This window comes from Trachinotus anak, unplaced genomic scaffold (assembly GCF_046630095.1).
Source record: "Trachinotus anak isolate AG129_WGS33_773 ecotype Australia unplaced genomic scaffold, CSIRO_AGI_Tana_v1 ptg000009l, whole genome shotgun sequence".
NCBI classification, from domain to species: domain Eukaryota; kingdom Metazoa; phylum Chordata; class Actinopteri; order Carangiformes; family Carangidae; genus Trachinotus; species Trachinotus anak.
Genome location: NW_027273860.1, coordinates 13,906,645 through 13,926,838, shown reverse-complemented (window position 1 = coordinate 13,926,838; position 20,194 = coordinate 13,906,645). Strand labels below are relative to the sequence as shown.

Sequence of the window (20,194 nt, the reverse complement as noted above, 5' to 3'; positions counted from 1 at the left end):
GTCTGCGGAGAGGCATCTGGTATTCCATCTGACAAGAAGAAGGAAAATGTGTTTGTTTGAGTGTGTGTGTGTGTATGTGTGTGTGTGTGTACAGTATGTTTGCCCTTGCGAATGATTGTATTTTTCTTGTGTACATACAAACCTGTACGTTTTTCTGCCAGTTCGGGCGTGTGTGTATACAATTGCCTACATCGGCTATATGTCACTGCATATGCTTTGAGTGTATTTGTGTATGTACTGTACGTGTGTTTCTGTGTTCTCCACCACACAGTGTGTGATAAATAATGCACTGGTTGGACAGTTGGCTTTCCTCCCAGACCAACAAACTAATTAATTTCCTCAGATATCACAAGTATCAGGTAGATTATAAAGTTGGATTTCAGAATAAAAGAATGAGTGGCTTTCTCACAAACCTACAGTTCCTCCACACTTCACTTTATTGTGATGTGCCAGTGCGGTACAAAGGTCTGGCTGAGCTTAGCATCCTTATTTGTTGGGTGAAAAAAAATGTTTTGGGTTCTTTTAGTTTCTTGGATGAATCAGAGCTGACCTGACCTCAGAAAATGCAAGCAAATGTATTTCCTGTGACATCTCTGAGAGGTTAATGGAACCATTTGCTTTGAAATTCCATAACCTATGTGCTTATAAATAACGCGGAAAGTTGACATTGATCGGGAAGAGGTGCAAAAGAAAAGTGGAAATGAGTGCTGTCCTCACATAGCTGTGCACTGAGAACACAGATCTGACAAATGCATTAACAGAGACTCATAGGTCTATTTATCTATCAAATAATACACTCTTTAATACATGTTAAGTTCTGAAATAAGGCAACATTATGGTTTAGAGTAATTATATCATTAGAGCTGTAGTCAGGATATTTAAAATGTTACAGAGCAGAAATTTTGAGTTGGTATATTATCTACTGAGATTTAACATAATGAAACTATTTTATTCACAAATATAGATTTTATATTTAAAGTTATCAATCACAAATATAGATTTTATATTTAAAGTTATATTAAATAATAATAATAATTGACAATTTTAATAATTGCAATTAGAAGACACATACTGTTCATTTTGCTATGAATTACTCTCTTTTCTCTCTAGTATTCCTTTACTGTTATTTACAAAGTAATGTGAAGATAAACTACTACTACCTCTTGATATGTGTTTCTTTGTGTGTGCAGGTGTGCTTTGGAACTTGTCCTCATGTGATGCTCTGAAGATGCCAATCATCCAGGACGCCCTGGCTGTTCTGACCAATAGCATCATCATACCCCACTCTACCTGGGACTCCTCCCCCAATCACCATGATGACCGCAAGCTCCACCTCCATACCTCCCAGGTCCTGCGCAATGCTACAGGCTGCCTCAGGTAAATGGAGCACAGCACTGTATGTGTTTCCACCGTCTTTTTATTCCCCAGAAATACAGAATATAGATCAAATTGTCATGTTATTGATTTCTTGCTGACATACAGTATGCACAATGCACCCTGGTTTTATTAAACTCCACAGTGCACATTTGCTGTATGTGTTGGTGTGCGTGTGTGTGAGCACAAAAGCATAATTCTTATATTATCTACTGAGATTTAACATAATGAAACTATTTTATTGAGCGTGACTATGAATCTTGTCTGTTGAATCTCCACTGCTGTGATTATAGATGCATATATTCACAAATTATAAACAATACTTTGTGCACAGTTGCTTCCCTCTCTTCCCCTTGCTCATTCACTCTAGCGCTCTCACTCACTAACTTGTGCTGGTAACCATAGTAACAACTCCCCCACTTGTACGAGGACATTGTGTGTCAAGACTTTCTTTTGGTGCATTGTGCTGATAAAATATGTTCCTTAGTTGTTAAAGCTTAAAATAATGAAGGACGACTTAGTGCTTTGTGGATCATGGTGTTTATTTGAATTTTTGAAGTCAGAGAAGTTCAGTCATCACTGATAAACTCCTCAAATAAATTGGATTTATCACATGAAAAAGTTACATTTCCTAAGTGAAAACGTGTTTATATCACTGAACTCAATTCCTGCACATAGTGGAATTTGCACTAATACAAAAAGTCCTAATGCCATGCCAATACAAAAAATATAATTTCTAAGTAAAGATTGTCAGTTTCAATCTGCAGACACAGCATTGCATGTGTGTTCCTGCACATGTGTGTATCAGCCAGACCAATAAGGTGCACAGACCTTCCTCCATGCTGCTGTTGGACATGCCTCCATAACCATTTCATTTCATTTCATTAGGAACAACATACTAATGCTGGGTAGAGCCTTCCTTTGTTCTCAGAACAGTTTCAATCCTCTGTGGCATGGATTCCACAAGATGTTGGAAACATTCACATAATTTCTGCAGATTCAGGTATAGAACAAAAGAGGCTATTAAAGTACATGGATCTCACTGTCATGGTAATCAAACCAGTTTGAGACAACTTTTGCTTTGTGACATGTTTCCATTAGAAGATGGATAAATTGTGGTCATAGTGGGATCCTTTTGCAAAGCTCACGCCCCAGAAGACTTGAGGCTGTAAACACTGCCAAAGGTTCTTCAACTAAGTGCTGAGTAAAGGTCTGAATACTTATGTCAATGTGATGTTTCACTTTCTCCTTTTTAATAAAAATTCTCAAATTCTGTTTTCACGACTCTCTGAGTGTATTGATAGATTATGATGATGCTGTTAACTAGAAATTCAGTATACTTGTAAGGAGAAGGAATCTATATTTATAGATTTGAAGCTCAGCAAATCATGCATGGATTTCCATAAGTTTTGGATATTATCACAAGCATAAAGAGATGCTCTGTCTCTACAGTTACATTGGTCTGTCATGGTGAAACACCAATGGTGGGTTGCTTTAAATGTTGCTGCTGCAAGGAATTGTGGGACAGTATTATCTCTGTTCCTTTTATAAAGGAAGCCTCGGTGTATCTTATGCTAAAGAAGATAAGAAAGGAAGCACTGAAGCTCCTTTTCTAAGTATTTAGAGAATTCGACCAGCTCTTATTATGGCTGCCACTTAGATACTTCCAGGTGATTTCACTCATTTTGGAACCTTCCTAGGCAACAAAGACTGTTTGAGCACAACTATTGATTAGTGTTAAGGGGCCCAAATTGTGCCAAGAAAACATTCCCCCCTCCACTACACCAGCATAGGCTGTTGACACAAGGCAAGTTGGGTCCATGTGGTCATGCTGTCAGTACCAGATTCTGGCCCTACCATCTGCCTCAGGGGAAACTGAGATTCAACACACCAGGCTACATTTTACCAATCCTCAACTGTCCAGTTTTGGTTAGTCTGTGCCAACTGCAGCTTCAGATTTCTGTTCTTGGTTGACAGGAGTGGAAACCAAAGTGGTCTTCTGTTGTTGTAGACCAACCACCTTGAGGTTCGACATGTTGTGCATTCTGAGATAAGTTTCTGCTCACCACAGTGGTTAAGAGGGGCTACAACACGACCTAAAAACCAGACAGCTGGCTACTTTATTCAAGCTTTACTGAAGCCCAAAACCAATCTTTGTAATAACCTGTAGATGTTACAAATAGACTACATGTAGCTGACGTGGACCCATTGAAATTTAAAAAGACCAGACTCAATTAAGTTGTGCATGCTTTAGCATGGTGTTACGTCTCTTTGGTGTAGTCTAGGGGTGGACAGGAACAGTAAACAGGACAAATCAAGGATTTGTAAAGAGCCAACTGGCAGTTTGATGATTTATTATACAACTTAAATTTTAACACAAAAATACCAAGAGGTTAACAAATGTGGGGGGGAGAAAGGCGAAGGTGGTGTGCCAAAGGAATGAAAATAAGTAAAACAAAATGAGGCCTACCTCTAACTATTGTCACTGAAACAAAACACACAAAAGAAAACCTGTCTAATCTGATCTAAAGAACTTCCCAAACCAAAAACAAGGGGTGGCAGCCACCACTAAACTGGTGTTTCTAGACAAAGCAAAACTAGGTGGTGAAAATGTAAAGGGTACCCCAACTTACCTATCCTTTCTCCCCACACAAACCTTCAAGTAACAATCTAATCAATAAGACACAACACAGGCAGTCTACTAAGGCAATAAGGGGAAAATGAGAGAGAGGGAGCTCCTCGTCCAGGCTCCCCTTTATGTAAACTCCCGGCAGATGATTGGCCACTCGGACAGCCTGGAACCAATAGGCCATCCTCCAGTCTGCTCAGGTGTGACCCAATCAACCCATCAGCACCTAGAGGGAAAACTAGGTGAGGGAGAAAGACAGGAAACAGAGGGAGGAGGAAAACACTATGCCCCTGCATGGCACGTAACACATGGATAGCATGTATAACACTCAAAATAAACAAAACTCCAAACAATGTGGCAATATTGCATTGTTGTGAAATGGTAATACATAGCATTACAGTAAAATGTGAAAAACTTTATGATGAATGATGGTTCACATATACAGTAAACAGGCCTTAGAATTGTTGAAATCAATAGTCCAAGCCTCCTTATATAGGGAATTTTCTCTTAGCTTAATTTATTTATCCAAAAAATTGTTCAGAATAGAAGTATCTTAAAAAAAAAAAAAAAAACCAAAAAACTAATATTATTATAGATCACAGAAAATCACTGTGTTAGCTGACAAGTCAATGCCACAGACAAGGTGTAGCAGGAGACTGTTTTAATCATTTGCAGACTCCAAAGATTGCTAAAACTCCTGAATGTTTTCCAACTTTCCTGCCAGTCCTAGCAGAAACATTCATTTATAGTATTCACAGAAAAAAATCAGCTTTTGTTAATTCTGAAAAAAATACTGCAGTAAAATCATTACTTTATATTATGGCTATATAATTAGCCATATAGTTTGACTTTGGTTCAAACTTGAAAATTAGTGATGATTTTAAAATCAAATTTTTGCACATAACAACATTTTCCTGCACAATCACACTATTACACTTGTGATTTTTAATTCTGGTTCAGGGTACTTGTATTTGGTGAGCACAGAACAGCATTTGTTCATCTCTATACACACAGACATGCACCAACTCCGCAGAGGGCTGAGACTTTTTAGAAAAGAAACTCTCTGTCCACTTGGCCATCTCTCTTTGAGCTGTGTACTCAATCAACCACCAGCAGCCTCTGGATTAGACCTCACCCCAGTCGCCTTGCAGAGCTCCCCTCACGTTGTTTTGAATGGTTATCTCTGGCTATTGAATGTCTCTCAAAGGCATTTCAAAGCCATTCTGAAGATGTCACAAACAGGTTTTTGTACATATTCACATAAGTTTCTGTGTAAGGTGTTACATTGTGTGCGGGTGTGTTTGCAATTAACATATCAAAGCAGTCTCTAGTGGCTCTAGTCACTGTTCCATTTGTGATGACTTTAATGCTAGCTTGCATAAATGTGTTTTTTTCCAAATAATCAAATATTAACTGACTGGATATTTGCATAATTCTAGTTATAGATGGTTTTGAGTCAAACTCCTCTGTCGGCTGGTTGAAGAATCAAATGTACATCTTCAGCCAGTCCGTGGAAAGATACAGATCCAACACAGGCACTTCTTTTTTAAAAGCATTAATCTGTATCAGTTTCTTTGTATTCCAACAGTAAAACTATCCTCAACATGATTGCACCATAGCTCTCAATCTCTATGTCTCTGCTGTTGTTCGCCTCCTCCTCAGAGAATCTACCATATTGTGAAGTACAACTTCTACTCTAACATTTAACTACAGCTGGCAGTGCCAAGTATGTTGCTTGAGTGCAATTAGAGACAGTGTAGCATTTGAAAGGTAAAATGTGTAGTGTTTTTTTTTTTTTTTTTTGTTATAAACCTCAGTGGCTTTTGTTGTTGGCATTCTTAATGGAACAGCGGAGGAACTGCCATGGGGGCTTGTGGTACAGGACAAAAATAATTATACACAATAACTCAGTATCACAAACACCTGTACAAATCAAATTCAGTCCACTAATAGCTTTGTATTTGCAACAAATATTACACTGGGGGATTTTATAATGTTGCATTTGTTTTTTTGTTTTTTTGTTTTTTATTCTGAGATGAGTCAGAGTCAGAGAAGTGCTGATTTAATTCTGGTTGTTTTTTTTGACTGTTTGGCATTATCGCATTTGCATCTGGATTGTATTGTTACCTGTAACAAATGTTTCCATGTCTGTGTGGACAGAGATTAAGAGCATGATCCAGCATTAGGGTTATTACCACTGAAATATCAAAAATATGATTAGATAGAACCATCATTAAATGCACAGGAACAGTTACGGGTGTGCATAACTGTGTTCTTGCAAGTGTACGGAATATAAGTTGATTATGAAGTTATTCCTCTGTGTAATATCTATGAAATTTATTTTCATTTGCAGTTAGAAGAGGTAACAGTTTGTGCATTACAGATAATGAGATTTTTATGTAAGATGGGCTAGGTAATTTGTAAAAATCTAAACTAGACAAATTAAATTTTCTTTAGATGTTTCTAAAGCCAAATGAGCTGAAATGGCTTTTGATTACATGTCATGCATGTCTAAGCTTTAGTCATAGCTACATAGTATAGTATGAAGTACTGGGCCCATTTTTGGCAGTGTCTGAGCGCTCATCGTGTTTAAATCATGACACAAGAAAAGAGGAAGTGAATCTAAAGGAGCAGGTTATACAAATAACAAGAAAACTATTTTTCCAATCTGACCCATTTTGGTGGCTAGTGATGCAGACTAGAAAAAGGTTTGCTGTTGAGCTTTTCAAATGTAAATTCTTTGCATATACATACACTAAATCCCATGTGGTGGTGATAGAAGTCTTTGATAACCTATTGAATTAAAAATGTGTCTTACCAGCTATATGGGTGTATGCTAATAGGGGCTGCTAGAAACTATATTTTGTGATTTGTGGATGATTATTTGAAAGTAATGTATTTAATGTTGTGCATGATAAGACTGCATACCGAATAGTGCCTAAAGTTTGAGAAGATTTGTTTAATATAGAACTCAAAACATTTGTGGTGTTTCTTTTAGCTGTTTGTTTATCCCAGAGCAAGATGTATTGCCTTAAACTTTTAAGACTAAGTTATCCGTTTCTGCCTGTGATGTCTGCAGACTTTCAACTTTTATGTCAAGTTTATTATTTCCTAACTCACTAGGGTGTTTATAGGGCTTTAGTGTGTGTGTGTGTGTGTGTGTGTGTGTGTGTGTGTGTGTGTGTGTTCCTCTACAGATGCGAGGGAGGACAAATGATCCTGTCAGTGTACTGCTCCACTCCGTGAAGTTAGAGATCAAATTGTAAAAACTGGTAAAGGAGGAGGACATCGTGGCTAAAAGATGGAAAGATGAGAACAGAGAGAATGTAGAAGTGGTGAACAATGAGAAGAAGAGACTAACAGGATCTCAGCGAGGGGAGCTGAGACACAGAGTAATGAAGGTGTTTCTGCTGCTCTCCAGGGTTGTTTTCGATCTCACTATCTGTTCTGGGTGGTTAAAATGACACAAGGCCACAGTGTTCAGGTCCCAGTGTACCTCAGCTCAATTTGAGACCTCTCACCTCCTCTCTCATTACCCCTTCGCTGTGTGTGCCTGTGTGGGACACCTGAGAATCTTACATGTATATGCACATGTCTATGTGTATGTGTGAGTCTTGGTGTACGTATGCATGTTGCATGTGTGTACATGCATATGTGCCGGTATGCAGGAGTTGCATTTGATAATGAAAATGAACTAGTGTCAGGGCATCAGGTGTTTCGATTACGGGTGTATGCTAGTGTGTATGTGTGTATGTTTTAAATGTGGGCCAAACAGCTAATGATGCTGATGGACACACACAGTATGTCGTCTAAGTGAGTGGTGGGCATTAAGGGTCCCTCCCTAGTCACACATATACACATACGCGCACACATGCACACACACACACACACACACACACACACACACACAGTGTTATTTGGCCTATAGTGTGGTTTCTATATCCTCCATTCAGGTGCCGCTTACCTCCCTACAGGTTGCTGGTTTGCAGCCAAGCCAGAGAGAGAAAGCTACCTTCTGTACTCATCAGGATCACACACTCACAAACACCTTCAATTTGTTTCTTTTCAGACACCCACAGATGTGGGTGAGCAATAGAATGAGCTATTAGACGAATCAAGAATACAGAGTGTGTGGTCACAAATTAGTTTGTTTCCATATTTATTCCATTGATATTAATTGGTTTGTATGCATGTGTGTGCCATCTGGTGATGACCCTTTGCTGCATGTGGCTGCATGCCCACACACACACACACACACACACACCAGCTGTTTGAGACAAAGTCACTCAGTGGTCATTTGTTCCTTGAGCAACATTAGAGAGCCATCTGTCTGAGATTCACTCATGTTCACATCTTTCCTGTACATGTTGCACGAATCTTCAAAGAGCTAAAACTATTGACAGTGAAATGTGGGATTTGGTCGGTGACACTCAGCTAGTTTCCTGAGGTACACTGTGGCACCATGGGAAGGAAAATCAATGTCAAATGAAAAATGTATAACCTTTCTAGTGTTTTAAACTGTCTAATTGGTGAAAAACATGGTAGTCTCTGCCATGCTTTAATGACTGCTGAGCCAGTTCCTGCAGATATCAGGAAGCTTGTTACTGAATGTTTCTCACGTATGGGTGAATAGTACTTTTTTTTGTTAATCATTGTATATAAGTCATAGTACATGTAAGGTTTTGATGGTGGAATGTCCCTTACTTAACTGAGGATGGTAGCAGCCGAGATATATGACCGGCAGGAAGAAGCACAAATTTTGGCAGAGCTCTGTCTTCTACATTACATTTACAGGTTTAGAGAGAGACACAGATTCCCTCTCTACCCACAGGGCAAATAACCAAAGTGACATCCACCCAATATATAAAGGCTCTAACATCAACCATTGCAAATACAAAAAGGGCTGGTGTTTACAACAAGCTCTGCTCTTAGTCTATGCATCATATGTTCAGTACCTAATCTTTACCTTTGCACAGTTCTCCCAAAACACCATATAAATATCTACATTTTACTCAGACTGTAATAAACAAACTAATGCATCAATCAACTTTATCAATCCAAGGAACCAATAAAGAAATAACTCAACTGAATAACTGGTGCTGAGTGCATATGTGTATTTGGAAATGTGATTGTAGGCACTGATAGTCTTTAGCTCCTATCCAAAATAAGGATGGTTTTACTCCAATTATATGCACTTTGGTACTATGTGTACTTTTGTGCATTACCGTGACAGCAGTAATTACAATGAGACATTCTCCTTTGGTAGTGTAATTATTATTGCAGTAGTGGACACTGTGTATGCTGATTTAAATTTCAAATTGGATGGAAACTGCATAGGTTGCAGGTTTTTGCCATATTTTCTGGGAGGAGACTATTACTCATATAAAAACCTAAGCAATGACATATTTGTCATCAGTCAATCAAAAGAAAGAGTTTATAGCCTGAAGGCTGCATTTTATCTTTGTCACCTGTGACGTTATTTTTGTCTCAGTTTAATGGTGTTGTTCTATACAGGCACTGAATTCAGTCAACTTTTTTTTTAATTAGTTAATTCCCTTTATTTTTGTTTTTATTTGTTCTGAAAAAGACATTTTTGTGTCTTTCTGTACTTTAATGATGCTGGCCCAGCAGCACTCCAATAAATATTTTAATTTGTTTTTAATTTGTTTTTCCTGAAAGAGGGCTCATGCCACACTTTTCTCCATATTTCCTCCCAAAATTTCCCATGAGAATGAGCCAAATGCTGTTTATTACATTTCAGAAGTACAGAATTCACTGAATATCACCATTTATGTCAAATGCTATTCTTATTGGACGAGTACACAGTGTGGTTTTCCTAACATTCAGAGGTAAAGTCAGGTAATTGCTTGCTCTTTAGCACTGGCACCAGTGGCACTTTTCTTTCACTCCACTGCAGCTAAAATAACAACTGCTAAATTCTGAATGGGATCCTTAATCATGTTCTGTGTCTTTTTGCTCAGTAGGTAATTATTTAATGATGCAGGCTAATGGGTTAGACTGAATTAATGAGGAGTGACATCTGATAGGTTGAAGTCTAAGCCTGTAATGGACTCGTTAAATAGTAGAGATTACCAGTTAAATGTAAGGAGAGAGAGAGTTACCATCATTCACACACACATATATTTTACACTTATAAGTAATGTGAAAACCAGCATGTAGTTGCTCGTATGCACTCTTACATCTTCTATATTCTATATAGTTTCTAATATCTTGGAGCATAAAAGTGTAAAGAATTAATGTACTTTCTGTTTTGCAAACATCAATGGATTCCACTGCAATCTAGCTCATTGTTGTTTAACAAAGCCATGTACTAAATCGGTCAACAAAATGAGCCCCTCCTGTACCTGAACAGATTAATGCACCACTTGTAGGTCATGTAGTTGGTGTTTACAATTTTCTGAAAAAAAAATGAATAAATAAATAATATCTGTTACTTTTATCATGTTTTCAATACACTTTAGGCAAGAAATACAAGAAATAGGACATGCAATTGCAGAATTCTGCCTCTGCAACTCCTGGTCTGAAAAAAGATTTAAACAAATACTTGAGCAGTTGTGCCCAGACTTAGTATACCCCAGTCTCAGAAGAACTGAGCTTGCATGCATTGTATGGCTGTGCAAACTAATCAATTATAATATAAAAAAACACTTCTTTGGAAGGCCTCAAACTGACCCGCAGTTTTTTATCTTCATCCCCAGAATGAGAAAGCAAAGAAGTAATGCACACTTTAATTAAGGCTCTGTCTATGTTATACAGTAGTTGTCAGAAGGGAATGTTTACAAAAGAAAAACAGGGGCTTGCCAAATGTTGGTCGCTGTAACCTTTGTGATGTGTCAGTGTGTGCAAGACAATAAAATCCTACATGTTGAGTCAAAGTCTTGGATAACTTTAACTTAAAATTCTTCTCCAATCTATATACAACAGTGGCGAGGACCTTTTCAAGCAGTCATTCTGGCTTGACAGTATACCAATATCTATCCAAGCAAATGTTCCTATTTCATAAAAGTTGTCTAAGTTCAACATTTCTGTTGCACAGCCAGGTGTCTTTGCCTCCACCCTTGATAAGGAATCAGATAAATAAACTTGATGGAAATCTCAGCAGAAGTCAGCATATCCAAGGCTGAGTGTTAAAGCAATAAATTATCCACCCTCTCTCTTTTTCACCAACCCACCTCCTGTCTTTGGTGCTTAAACATGAGTCAAGGTGAAGTGTTTTCACTGTTCTGTTGTTTTATATCGACTTGACAGAGAATTGTGTCTCCGCTAAACGGGTTTTCCATCGTATGCTTGTTTGTCCATTAGCATTCAAAGCGGGTGAAAATGACTTGACCTTCTCTTGGAAGCAGGGAGCCGTGAACGTGAAGTTTTAATTGAGTTCTTGTGCCCTCCCCACTGTCTCTCTTTTCTCTCTTTCTCATCAGTACAATAAATGATTAACCTCATCTTATAGACTAGTGAAACAGCTGTGATCTTTATTATGTCAATATGATGGATGAACTTACCCATTCATACCATCACATTGTCTCCTCGTTCACACCGCCATTGTCTGTCTCATGAGGTTTTTTTGACATTTCACCTTTAAAGAACGATGTTTCAACTGGTGTTACCAAACTTCAGTAATTGGTCTGTTAATTCTTTTGATTTTTTTTTGCTCTCTGTTTTGTCAGTTGATAAGAGGACCACATCCCCTTATCGGTAAGACACCATAATGGAGGTTCAGAGCAGCATTGTCCTCAAATAAAGGTTTAGTGTTTAACAACCACTCAATAATATAGAGAAATGGAATAAAAACATAAAAGCCATGTATATTCAAACACAGTGTTGTGCAAGTTCACACTTCACAAGAGCAAGCTCAAAGTTGAGTTCACAAAGGTTAAAATGAACTAGTTTACATATACGTATACATAGTTCACAATTTTGAATTTGAAGTAAGTTCACAGTCCAAACAAATGAATTACTTCACTTTCGTTTCTTCTGTTTTTTTTAATTATTTTTTTTAGTAGAACCTCCTCCTACTCATGTATCCCAGCCTCAGATCATTGCCACTTCTCAAACTAGATGATACTACTGTATGCTACTGTACAGTCACAGACAGACATCACTTTTGAAAGATTAGAAAAACAAATGTGAGTATATGTTTTATGTGAATATGTTTAACTTAAGAGGAACGTTTCCACTGTTGATTCATGGTCTTATCCTTTCTTAATGATTTCTTGTGGTCCTCATTCACTCACAGATATTTCTAAAGACTGGTCAGATCCTTCGCTTCAATGTGTTGTTTCAAATTCATTACTGATGTGGCTGTCTATTCACACCCAGTGGTGACATTTGTTGCTGTTTGTAATGCCACACACATTATCGGCTGAACTGCAACAGCGGGGCCTGCCTTATACTAGCAAATGTCTGTGACTTATTGACTGACTGACTGACTGACTGAGTGATCATAATTCCAGCATTGGTCAGTCAAATGCCACGTGACTGAATTAGAGTTTCCCCATCGACCATTGCTTTTTCAAAATGAATTTGTGCAAAAGGTCTCCATTAGCCTAAGTGAATGGTCTCAGTTCAGTTTGCTTCAAGTTTTTGTGGTCCACTGAACCTGTGCATTGTGAGCACAAAGCGCTGCAGGTTAGCTTTGCCTTTTGCCATTATATTTTAGCCCTGCAGTATACAGATCACATGCTATTGCACTGGGATGCTTGAAAAAACATGTAGACAGAACCATAACCAACAGGAAGACTGGTGGACGAGGAGTAGTTGGGCCGAGCAAATAATTACTTTACTTCTCCAAATGCAGAGCAAACTATCCAATCTAATGTTAGATTGGGTCCACCAGTGATAAACAGATCCATTTTCAAAAGCAGCACAGAAATGAATACTGACACAGTCATGTATTTATAAAAACACAATCAGCTGTTCATGGACAACACCTATAGCCCTTCAGTGTGGCCACCAGAAGATGTAGTTAATAATTTTAAAACCTCTACAAGCTCATCCACTCAAGTGTACTTACCTCGCCTGAGCAATGTATTCCCACTCTGCATCTATCACTGCACTAATAGTCACAATAATGTTTATTATAATAGTTTTAGATGACATCACTATCTCTTTCCATTGTCACTGTTCAACTGAATGGAGAAGAATTGATTCTGCTGACTGTGATTATGTTGAGAAAATATATTGAGTCATTGTAACAATGAGGTCTTAAGACTGCATGTGTACATTTGTACATAGACACACACACATACTACACTAGGCTCTAACATTGATTTCCATAAAGAATATCTACAGCATGATGCACACATACACTCTACACTCACACACAACATTTCTTGCTCTTTTATTTCACTGAATAATATTTCTGAGCAGAAGATTGACAGGGAATTTCTGCAGTTGTCCTTGGAAAAAGAAAGCAGCATATGAAATTGTCTGTTTTTTGTCTTTATAGCACCAGGGAAATGAAAAGTATATTGTATGTCAAAATGATATCCTCTCCTATTTCTGAATTTACATAAATCATATGACATTAAAATGTATCCTTGTAGAGCCACTCAATCCAGTGTAATCATTGATATGCTCTAGTTAATGCATAACGGTAAGTGACATTAAATCATGTTTTTTTTATTCAAGTTACATAAACATTCAGGTGCGTCTGTCTGTTCTTTTCTTGTGCAGTGTAGTTGAAACAATGCATCAGTAAACATTATGTATCATATTATGTATTGTCATTTAGGCATATCATAATAAACTGTAATTCATTATGCATGTTTATACTATACTTTCACTCTCATATATATTTTAATATATAGACAGGTGACAAATTAAAGGAAACACCAAATGCCACCAGAACAGCTTCAAGGCTCCTTGGCCGTGATTCTACAAGTCTCTGGACTCTAGTGAAGGGATGAACATTAACACCATTCTTCCAAAAGATATTCCCTCATTTAGTGTTTTGATGATGGTGGTAGAGAGTGATGTCTAACTCATTGGTCCAAAATCTCCCAAAGGTTTTCAATTGGCTTGAGATCTGGTGACTGTGAAGGCCATAGTATTTGATTGACATCATGTTCATACTCATCAAACCATTCAGTGACCCATAGTGTCTTATGGATGGTAGGCTTGCCATCCTGTTTCTCCACCCATTTTTCAGTTTTTTCCCTTTAATTTTGCTCATGAGCTCCAGCACTAGGGAAATACAGTGCTCAGTCTAGCTCAAGCTACATATCTCAGGTTCTTTTCTTTTTTATTGACACAGACAAAGGAGTCATTGTCTGGTACTGAGCATATCTGTATCATAGACGGCTCCATGTTGAAACCCAAACAAATCCAACCCAACACCACCCACCTGTACCTCTAGTTCAATTAAAATTCTATTCATTTTTTTCCTTGCATCATATTGGCAAAGCTGCTAATAATAAACGGAACAATATTGTCAAATTATCAAAGCGGCGTTGGTGTGAGTGTTGGCTCTGAAGTTCAGGCACCAACTGCCTCACTAAAGCGGCTTTTTTTCCCTTTTCATTTTCTTTCTTTTTTTTTAATATTTTTTTTTTATTTTGGACTCAAGTCAAGTGCTTTAAATTGAAGCGAGCCTTCGGGGCACAGATTGAGATGTATCCAGAATTTTAATGCTCCCTTTTCAATTGTTTAGTTTAGGGAGAGCTGCCAGGTTTCCCAGAATCTGTCTCTCACTCATTCTTTGTCTCTCTCTCTCTCTCTCTCTCTTTCCCTCTCTCTCTCTGCCTCTGTCTCTCTTCATCTCTCGTTACGAGCTTTTTTTTCTTTCATCTGTTCTGTCTTATCTTCCCTCCTCACCAACTCTCTTTCTTTCTCCATTTGTTTTTTCTTGTTATTTGGCAAACAGACACGTACTTACACATACATAAATGCACACACACTCTGACCAGTTGTCTTTGTGTGTGTGTGTGTGTGTGTGTGTGTGTGTGTGTGCAGGAATGTAAGCTCCGCAGGTGAGGAGGCAAGACGAAGGATGCGGGAGTGTGACGGCCTGACAGATGCTCTGCTCTACGTCATCCAGACGTCTCTGGGCAGCAGTGAGATCGACAGCAAGGTGTGTGTGAGTGTGTCTCTGTGTGTGAGAGAGCACGAGTGACTTTAAACATATCAGCTTGTGTTTATTTAGCGTGCATGACGGTGCCTGCCTAAATTCATTCATGCTTTGCATTTTATTAAAAGAACACTTGGCAAAATGATCAAACAGTAAATTTGTATATTCACACTAAATGAAGTCAGGCTGCAAGAGAGTAAAGTCTCTCACTCTATCTCTTATAGACAGAGAAAAACTCTAAATCTTCCCAATCCACAGGAGTTGAAAAAAAAAAAAACAATGCCTGAACCTCCCCTCACTGCCAACAGCAGGAACAAAAAAGAAGAATTTTAGTTTTCAAGAAGTGTTCAGTTCATGTCAGCTCATGTTTTATTTAGGGCAAATTAAACTCTCAAATTTAAAGTGTTGCAGCACTTCTTGCTGCCAATTGAGCTCTGCTGGTAGTCAAAGTTGAGTGGGTTTATGTTCACTTTGTGTTTTTCCGTGTGAGGACATGTTCATGTTGGCTCAGTGTATACTGCATGTGTGTTCACGACACAGTACGTGTGGGCCAGTCAATACTACATAAACACTGTTATGGATGGCTGACTTCTCAAGGTCTCCCTGTCTCCCAGCCTTTCTAAATGACCATCCTTAATCACTGTTTAACCTCCCGCCCCTCTCCACCATCTGACTGCAGTCACCAGAGGAGTGCTCAGTAACAAAGACTGATTGGCAGGTGAACCAGCAAGTGGTCACAGTTGCAGTGGTGATCACATTAGACACATGCTCATTTTGTGCTCTCTATGTCTTTTTGCCTTTTCTTCATCTTCTTCTTTGCTCATCTGCTTTTCCCAGACTTCCTCCTCCTGACACTGTCTGCTCATCTGTTAATTTGGCAGACTGATCTAGTCCATCATTAAAAACACTGGAAAATAGATCTTGAGGAGTGACCAACATATGATTAATATTTAGTACCTCCACTGTACCAATACCTGTGCTGAATATTTTTTTTTAAATGTGTTCTTACAACAGTTTCCTAGAACAAGAAAGCAGAAATTATTAAGAAACACAAGCTGGGGTTGTTGAAATAATATTATAATGGATTATAATGGACCACCCTAATTGCCCATATAGTTGTATAATCAGTTCTGTCTCCTGATTCTTTGGGATTTGCGTTTTGATGACTCAGCTCTGTCTGCTCTGCTTTTCATGTTCACACATTCAGACAGAAATGCACAAGATCAAAAACATATTCACCATATGTAATGTTACAATTATGTTTTACAGCCGAATGTCCCATTGAACACATTTTACAGATTACTGCTATTATTCTGTAAGGACTGCACAGATGTGAGGAAGTGTAAGAGGCTATATAATAGCACATAGCTTAGAGCCAATTAACAGATACAGTCGTTTAAAATGATGGTGGAAGATCTAATAGACTAGACTAATTTTACATACACAGCAAATATAATGCTGACATTTGATGAATTACATGACATTGTTATTTAACAATGCAATTCAAATTGCAGGGAGATGTTTACTGCTAGTCCATTGATGTATATAATGTAGTGTCCCAGATTAGTGTTATGGACAGATTCTAACATTACAGTATGGGAAGCTTCGTAAGGGCATACAGACAAGAGACTGTTACACAGTTTGAAGAGTAGATTTTTTTCATACCTGAGAAAGACCCTGCATCCCTTCCTAGTTGTGGGGCTGCTGTTCTGTAACTGACACCAACCTCTGACCTTCCTATGGAGAAGTACCATGTAATCATTTTGAAACTGAAATCAAGAACCTTTTTATTTCTTAAACCATGCAACCGGAAAGAATAGGGCCCTGAATAAGTGTGAAATAACAGATCGAAATACAAAATGTCACAGTAAATTGTAAATAAAATGCAACTTCTCCTACATCATTCTATAATAGCATGTGAATATAATTTCAGACATGACTGCAGCTCGCTGGAGTGAGACATTGTTTTGTTTGCTGCTTCTCTTGAGGCCGTTCGATTACACTCCTTAGTTGTTTTTGTGTAAACTAACGGTCAGACAGAGAGATTGATGATTTGTCTTTGTTAATTTCCACTCTGTTGACTCGACGACTCCCCCTTTTCAGTGATACTAAACACACACATGCACATCCAAGTACACACACTCAGTGAAAGTACACTCTTAAGAATACACAACATGCACTGTAAGAATTAGTTTCCTCTCATTCAGACACACACACACACACACACACACACACACACACACACCCAGGCTGGAGGGTTCACCTCTAAACTTGGTGTTTAATGGGGTGTGATACGATACATTGGGCTTGTCATTTTTCCTCATTTACCTGAGTTTCTTCTAATTTCATTTCAAAGTCAGAGCTAACAAAATACAAAAGCATATTACCTATGAGATTATCTTTCTTCTCTCCTCATTCTGTCTTCCGCTCTCTCCAACCGTCTGGCTCGTGGGTGGGGGTGGAAGGCTCATAGTGTTCAAGTGTGAGAGTGGGTGTTTTTATTAGCATGCTTTGACTTTGACTTTCTGCTGTGTTTTCAGGCGAGATGTTTCATTAAATGGCATCAAACACAAATCTCCTGCCTCAGCTTTCACACTTTATTCATTTATATCTCTTTTTTCATCTCCTCTTCCTTCTCCCCACCCTCTCTTCCTCCTACCTCACTTCATCTTTCATCTCTCCCGTCCCACTTCATCTGCAGACTGTAGAGAACTGTGTTTGCATTCTGAGGAACCTGTCGTACCGCTTGGCTGCCGAGACGTCCCACGGACAGCAGGGGGGGTTGGAGGAGCTGGATAGCCTGCTCTGTGACGCCAACGGTCGTGATGGAGAAAGCTCGGGCTGCTGGGGCAAGAAGAAGAAGAAAAAGAAGGGAGCTGAACAGGTGAGGATGGAGATGGCAGAGGAGATGATGGGGACAAAAATGCAAGGATGGATGGATGGATCCAAACTGTTTTGTTGTTTTAGTTTTTGAAAAACCAACACCTATCAGTTTTCAGGTTCCTTCAACAGGGACATGTGGTAAATAATGGAAACAGGGATGAAAATCACAGAGTATTGTGAAAGCTCAGTTGAAAAGGATTGCCTTCATTTATGATGTATTGGCTGATAAGCCACTTTTTTATCTTTTTTTTTTTTTTTTGCTAATCACAACTTCTCTCATAAAAGCTTCATGATTCTCAGATTTTTTCCTCTCTCTCTTCCCTGTTGTCTGCTCTTTCATGCTTTTTTTCAGGCTGTTAAGGTAGAGATTCTCTCTCCTCATGTTTTCATGATGTCAAAAGCACACCTGACAAGCATACACAACTCCTAGACTAGGTTGTGAGTGTGTTTGTTAGAATTGTCTATGGGCCCAGTTCAACTTCACCGAATTGATAACTGACACCCAAATTAATATATGTAATGTGTGACATGCATGAATGCAAACCAATGGCACAGTCAGAGAGAGAGAAAAAGAAATAGAGAAATTCTTGTGGAATTACATTTGAAAATAACCAAACCTGTCTCTGGTTGAGCCCGAAAGTGCCTCAGACCTGACCTGAAACTGAGTGCTTTGTCAGAACCCATCAGGTTCAGCTCAGATAGCATGTATATTTTTTTCTTTACTGTATATGTGTTCTATTTAGTCTGGATGGAGGGAGAGAGAGTAAAGCAAAGCTGGATATAGACAGATAGCAACTATACAGAACCCAGGGGTATACACAAATACACAAATATGAGAGTAAGGGCTGATAGTAAAAGAGAGAGACAGACAAAGAGAGACTGTATTAGAGCCATGGAGCCAAGAGCCTGATCCAGAGAGAGACAGGCGATGTGAGAGGAAATCAGGCAAGAGAGAGAGAGACAGATAGGCAGAAAGAGAAACACAGACAGACTGTAATGTAGTAATTATTCATTAAAGGTTCAGACAGCTGGGCCAAACATCAGCATGGAAGTCTGAACTGGACTTAAACACTCCAAATGGACTGAAAGACATACACACTCACACATATACATTTTCTTTCTGTCAGGGGTATTCAGTGGAATTCAGCTTTGGTAGATATTCAGCAGTATCTTGAAAACCTCTGCAGCAGGTTATACAACTTTAGAAGCAACACAAGTGAATTCTGATGAAGTGTTTTTAAAATGTCTTTTTAAGCTGAAATCTGTAACAGTTCACATTGTTGACCCAAAACTATGGTTAAGATGGCAGAGCTTCTAGTGTTGAGTGTGAGTCACTATGCACCCATTTGCGTGATCTCTTTTGTGGTGCAGGCAATCCAATCTATTTGATTCCAGGCAATCCATTCAGTGAATCTGTATGGCCTGGAAGGCCCCTACTCACAAGCCTGAGTGTTAGCCCTGAGTCACCTATCTATACATATACATACTGTATATGTTTTGACAAATCTTGATTTCATCTTGATTGAATAAGGTGCTGTATGTGATCATGGACACACCCACCCCCAGCACAACTGTGGGTTACCATGAAATTAGAGGCTCTATATAAGCACTTTTGTCATTTGATAAATGGGTATCAATGTTTACATCCAGCTTCTGACCAGACAACTGGAATGTGAATGTATTATTTACTTTCATGGCATTGGTAAACAGGGCAGGTGTAACCCAGCTAGTAGATCGGTTTTTCCACAGCAGAAAATGTAGAGCTTAAACCACCGGAAATGTGGCAGCTTTAGTGTTTTATAATGCTTAACCATGCACATAGAGGATATGGAAAAAGATACATTATTTAAAGAGACAGTATGGAATTCACCTTTTAAAATAAAACACTTGCAGGCTGCACATGAATTTTTTTCTCATACTGAAGCAAATATGTTTGCTATACTTAATCTTTAGAGGATTCTAGATATGCAAATCAGATTCAGATCTAGTATTTAGGATGTCTCTAGGCAACCAAAAGTACTCTGCTGTGAAAGAGTTGATGCCCCTTGTTGTAGTACCTCTACAGACTTCAAACTATAAGAATGCTTTGATTTTATGATCAGAGAATCTATGTATAGATAAAAACATGCACACATGCGCACACACTCCATAGCACCTCTCTCAAGACACACACTAGCCTAGTTTACCTTGAGACAAGGCGAGGAGGAGGGGAAGCAGTA

General features: G+C 38.6%; 1 protein-coding gene across 2 annotated transcripts in view; it reads left to right on the top strand.

The window, feature by feature from the left end:
* The window catches only part of ctnnd2a (catenin (cadherin-associated protein), delta 2a), a 249,987-nt gene that overhangs the window by 191,598 nt on the left and 38,195 nt on the right, over positions 1-20,194 (top strand). For both annotated transcript variants that reach the window (XM_071485479.1, XM_071485478.1), the window contains exons 15-17: positions 1,191-1,377; positions 14,978-15,095; positions 17,794-17,976. In XM_071485479.1, the coding sequence (XP_071341580.1) occupies positions 1,191-1,377; positions 14,978-15,095; positions 17,794-17,976 (488 nt within the window). The remainder of the gene's footprint in view (positions 1-1,190; positions 1,378-14,977; positions 15,096-17,793; positions 17,977-20,194) is intronic.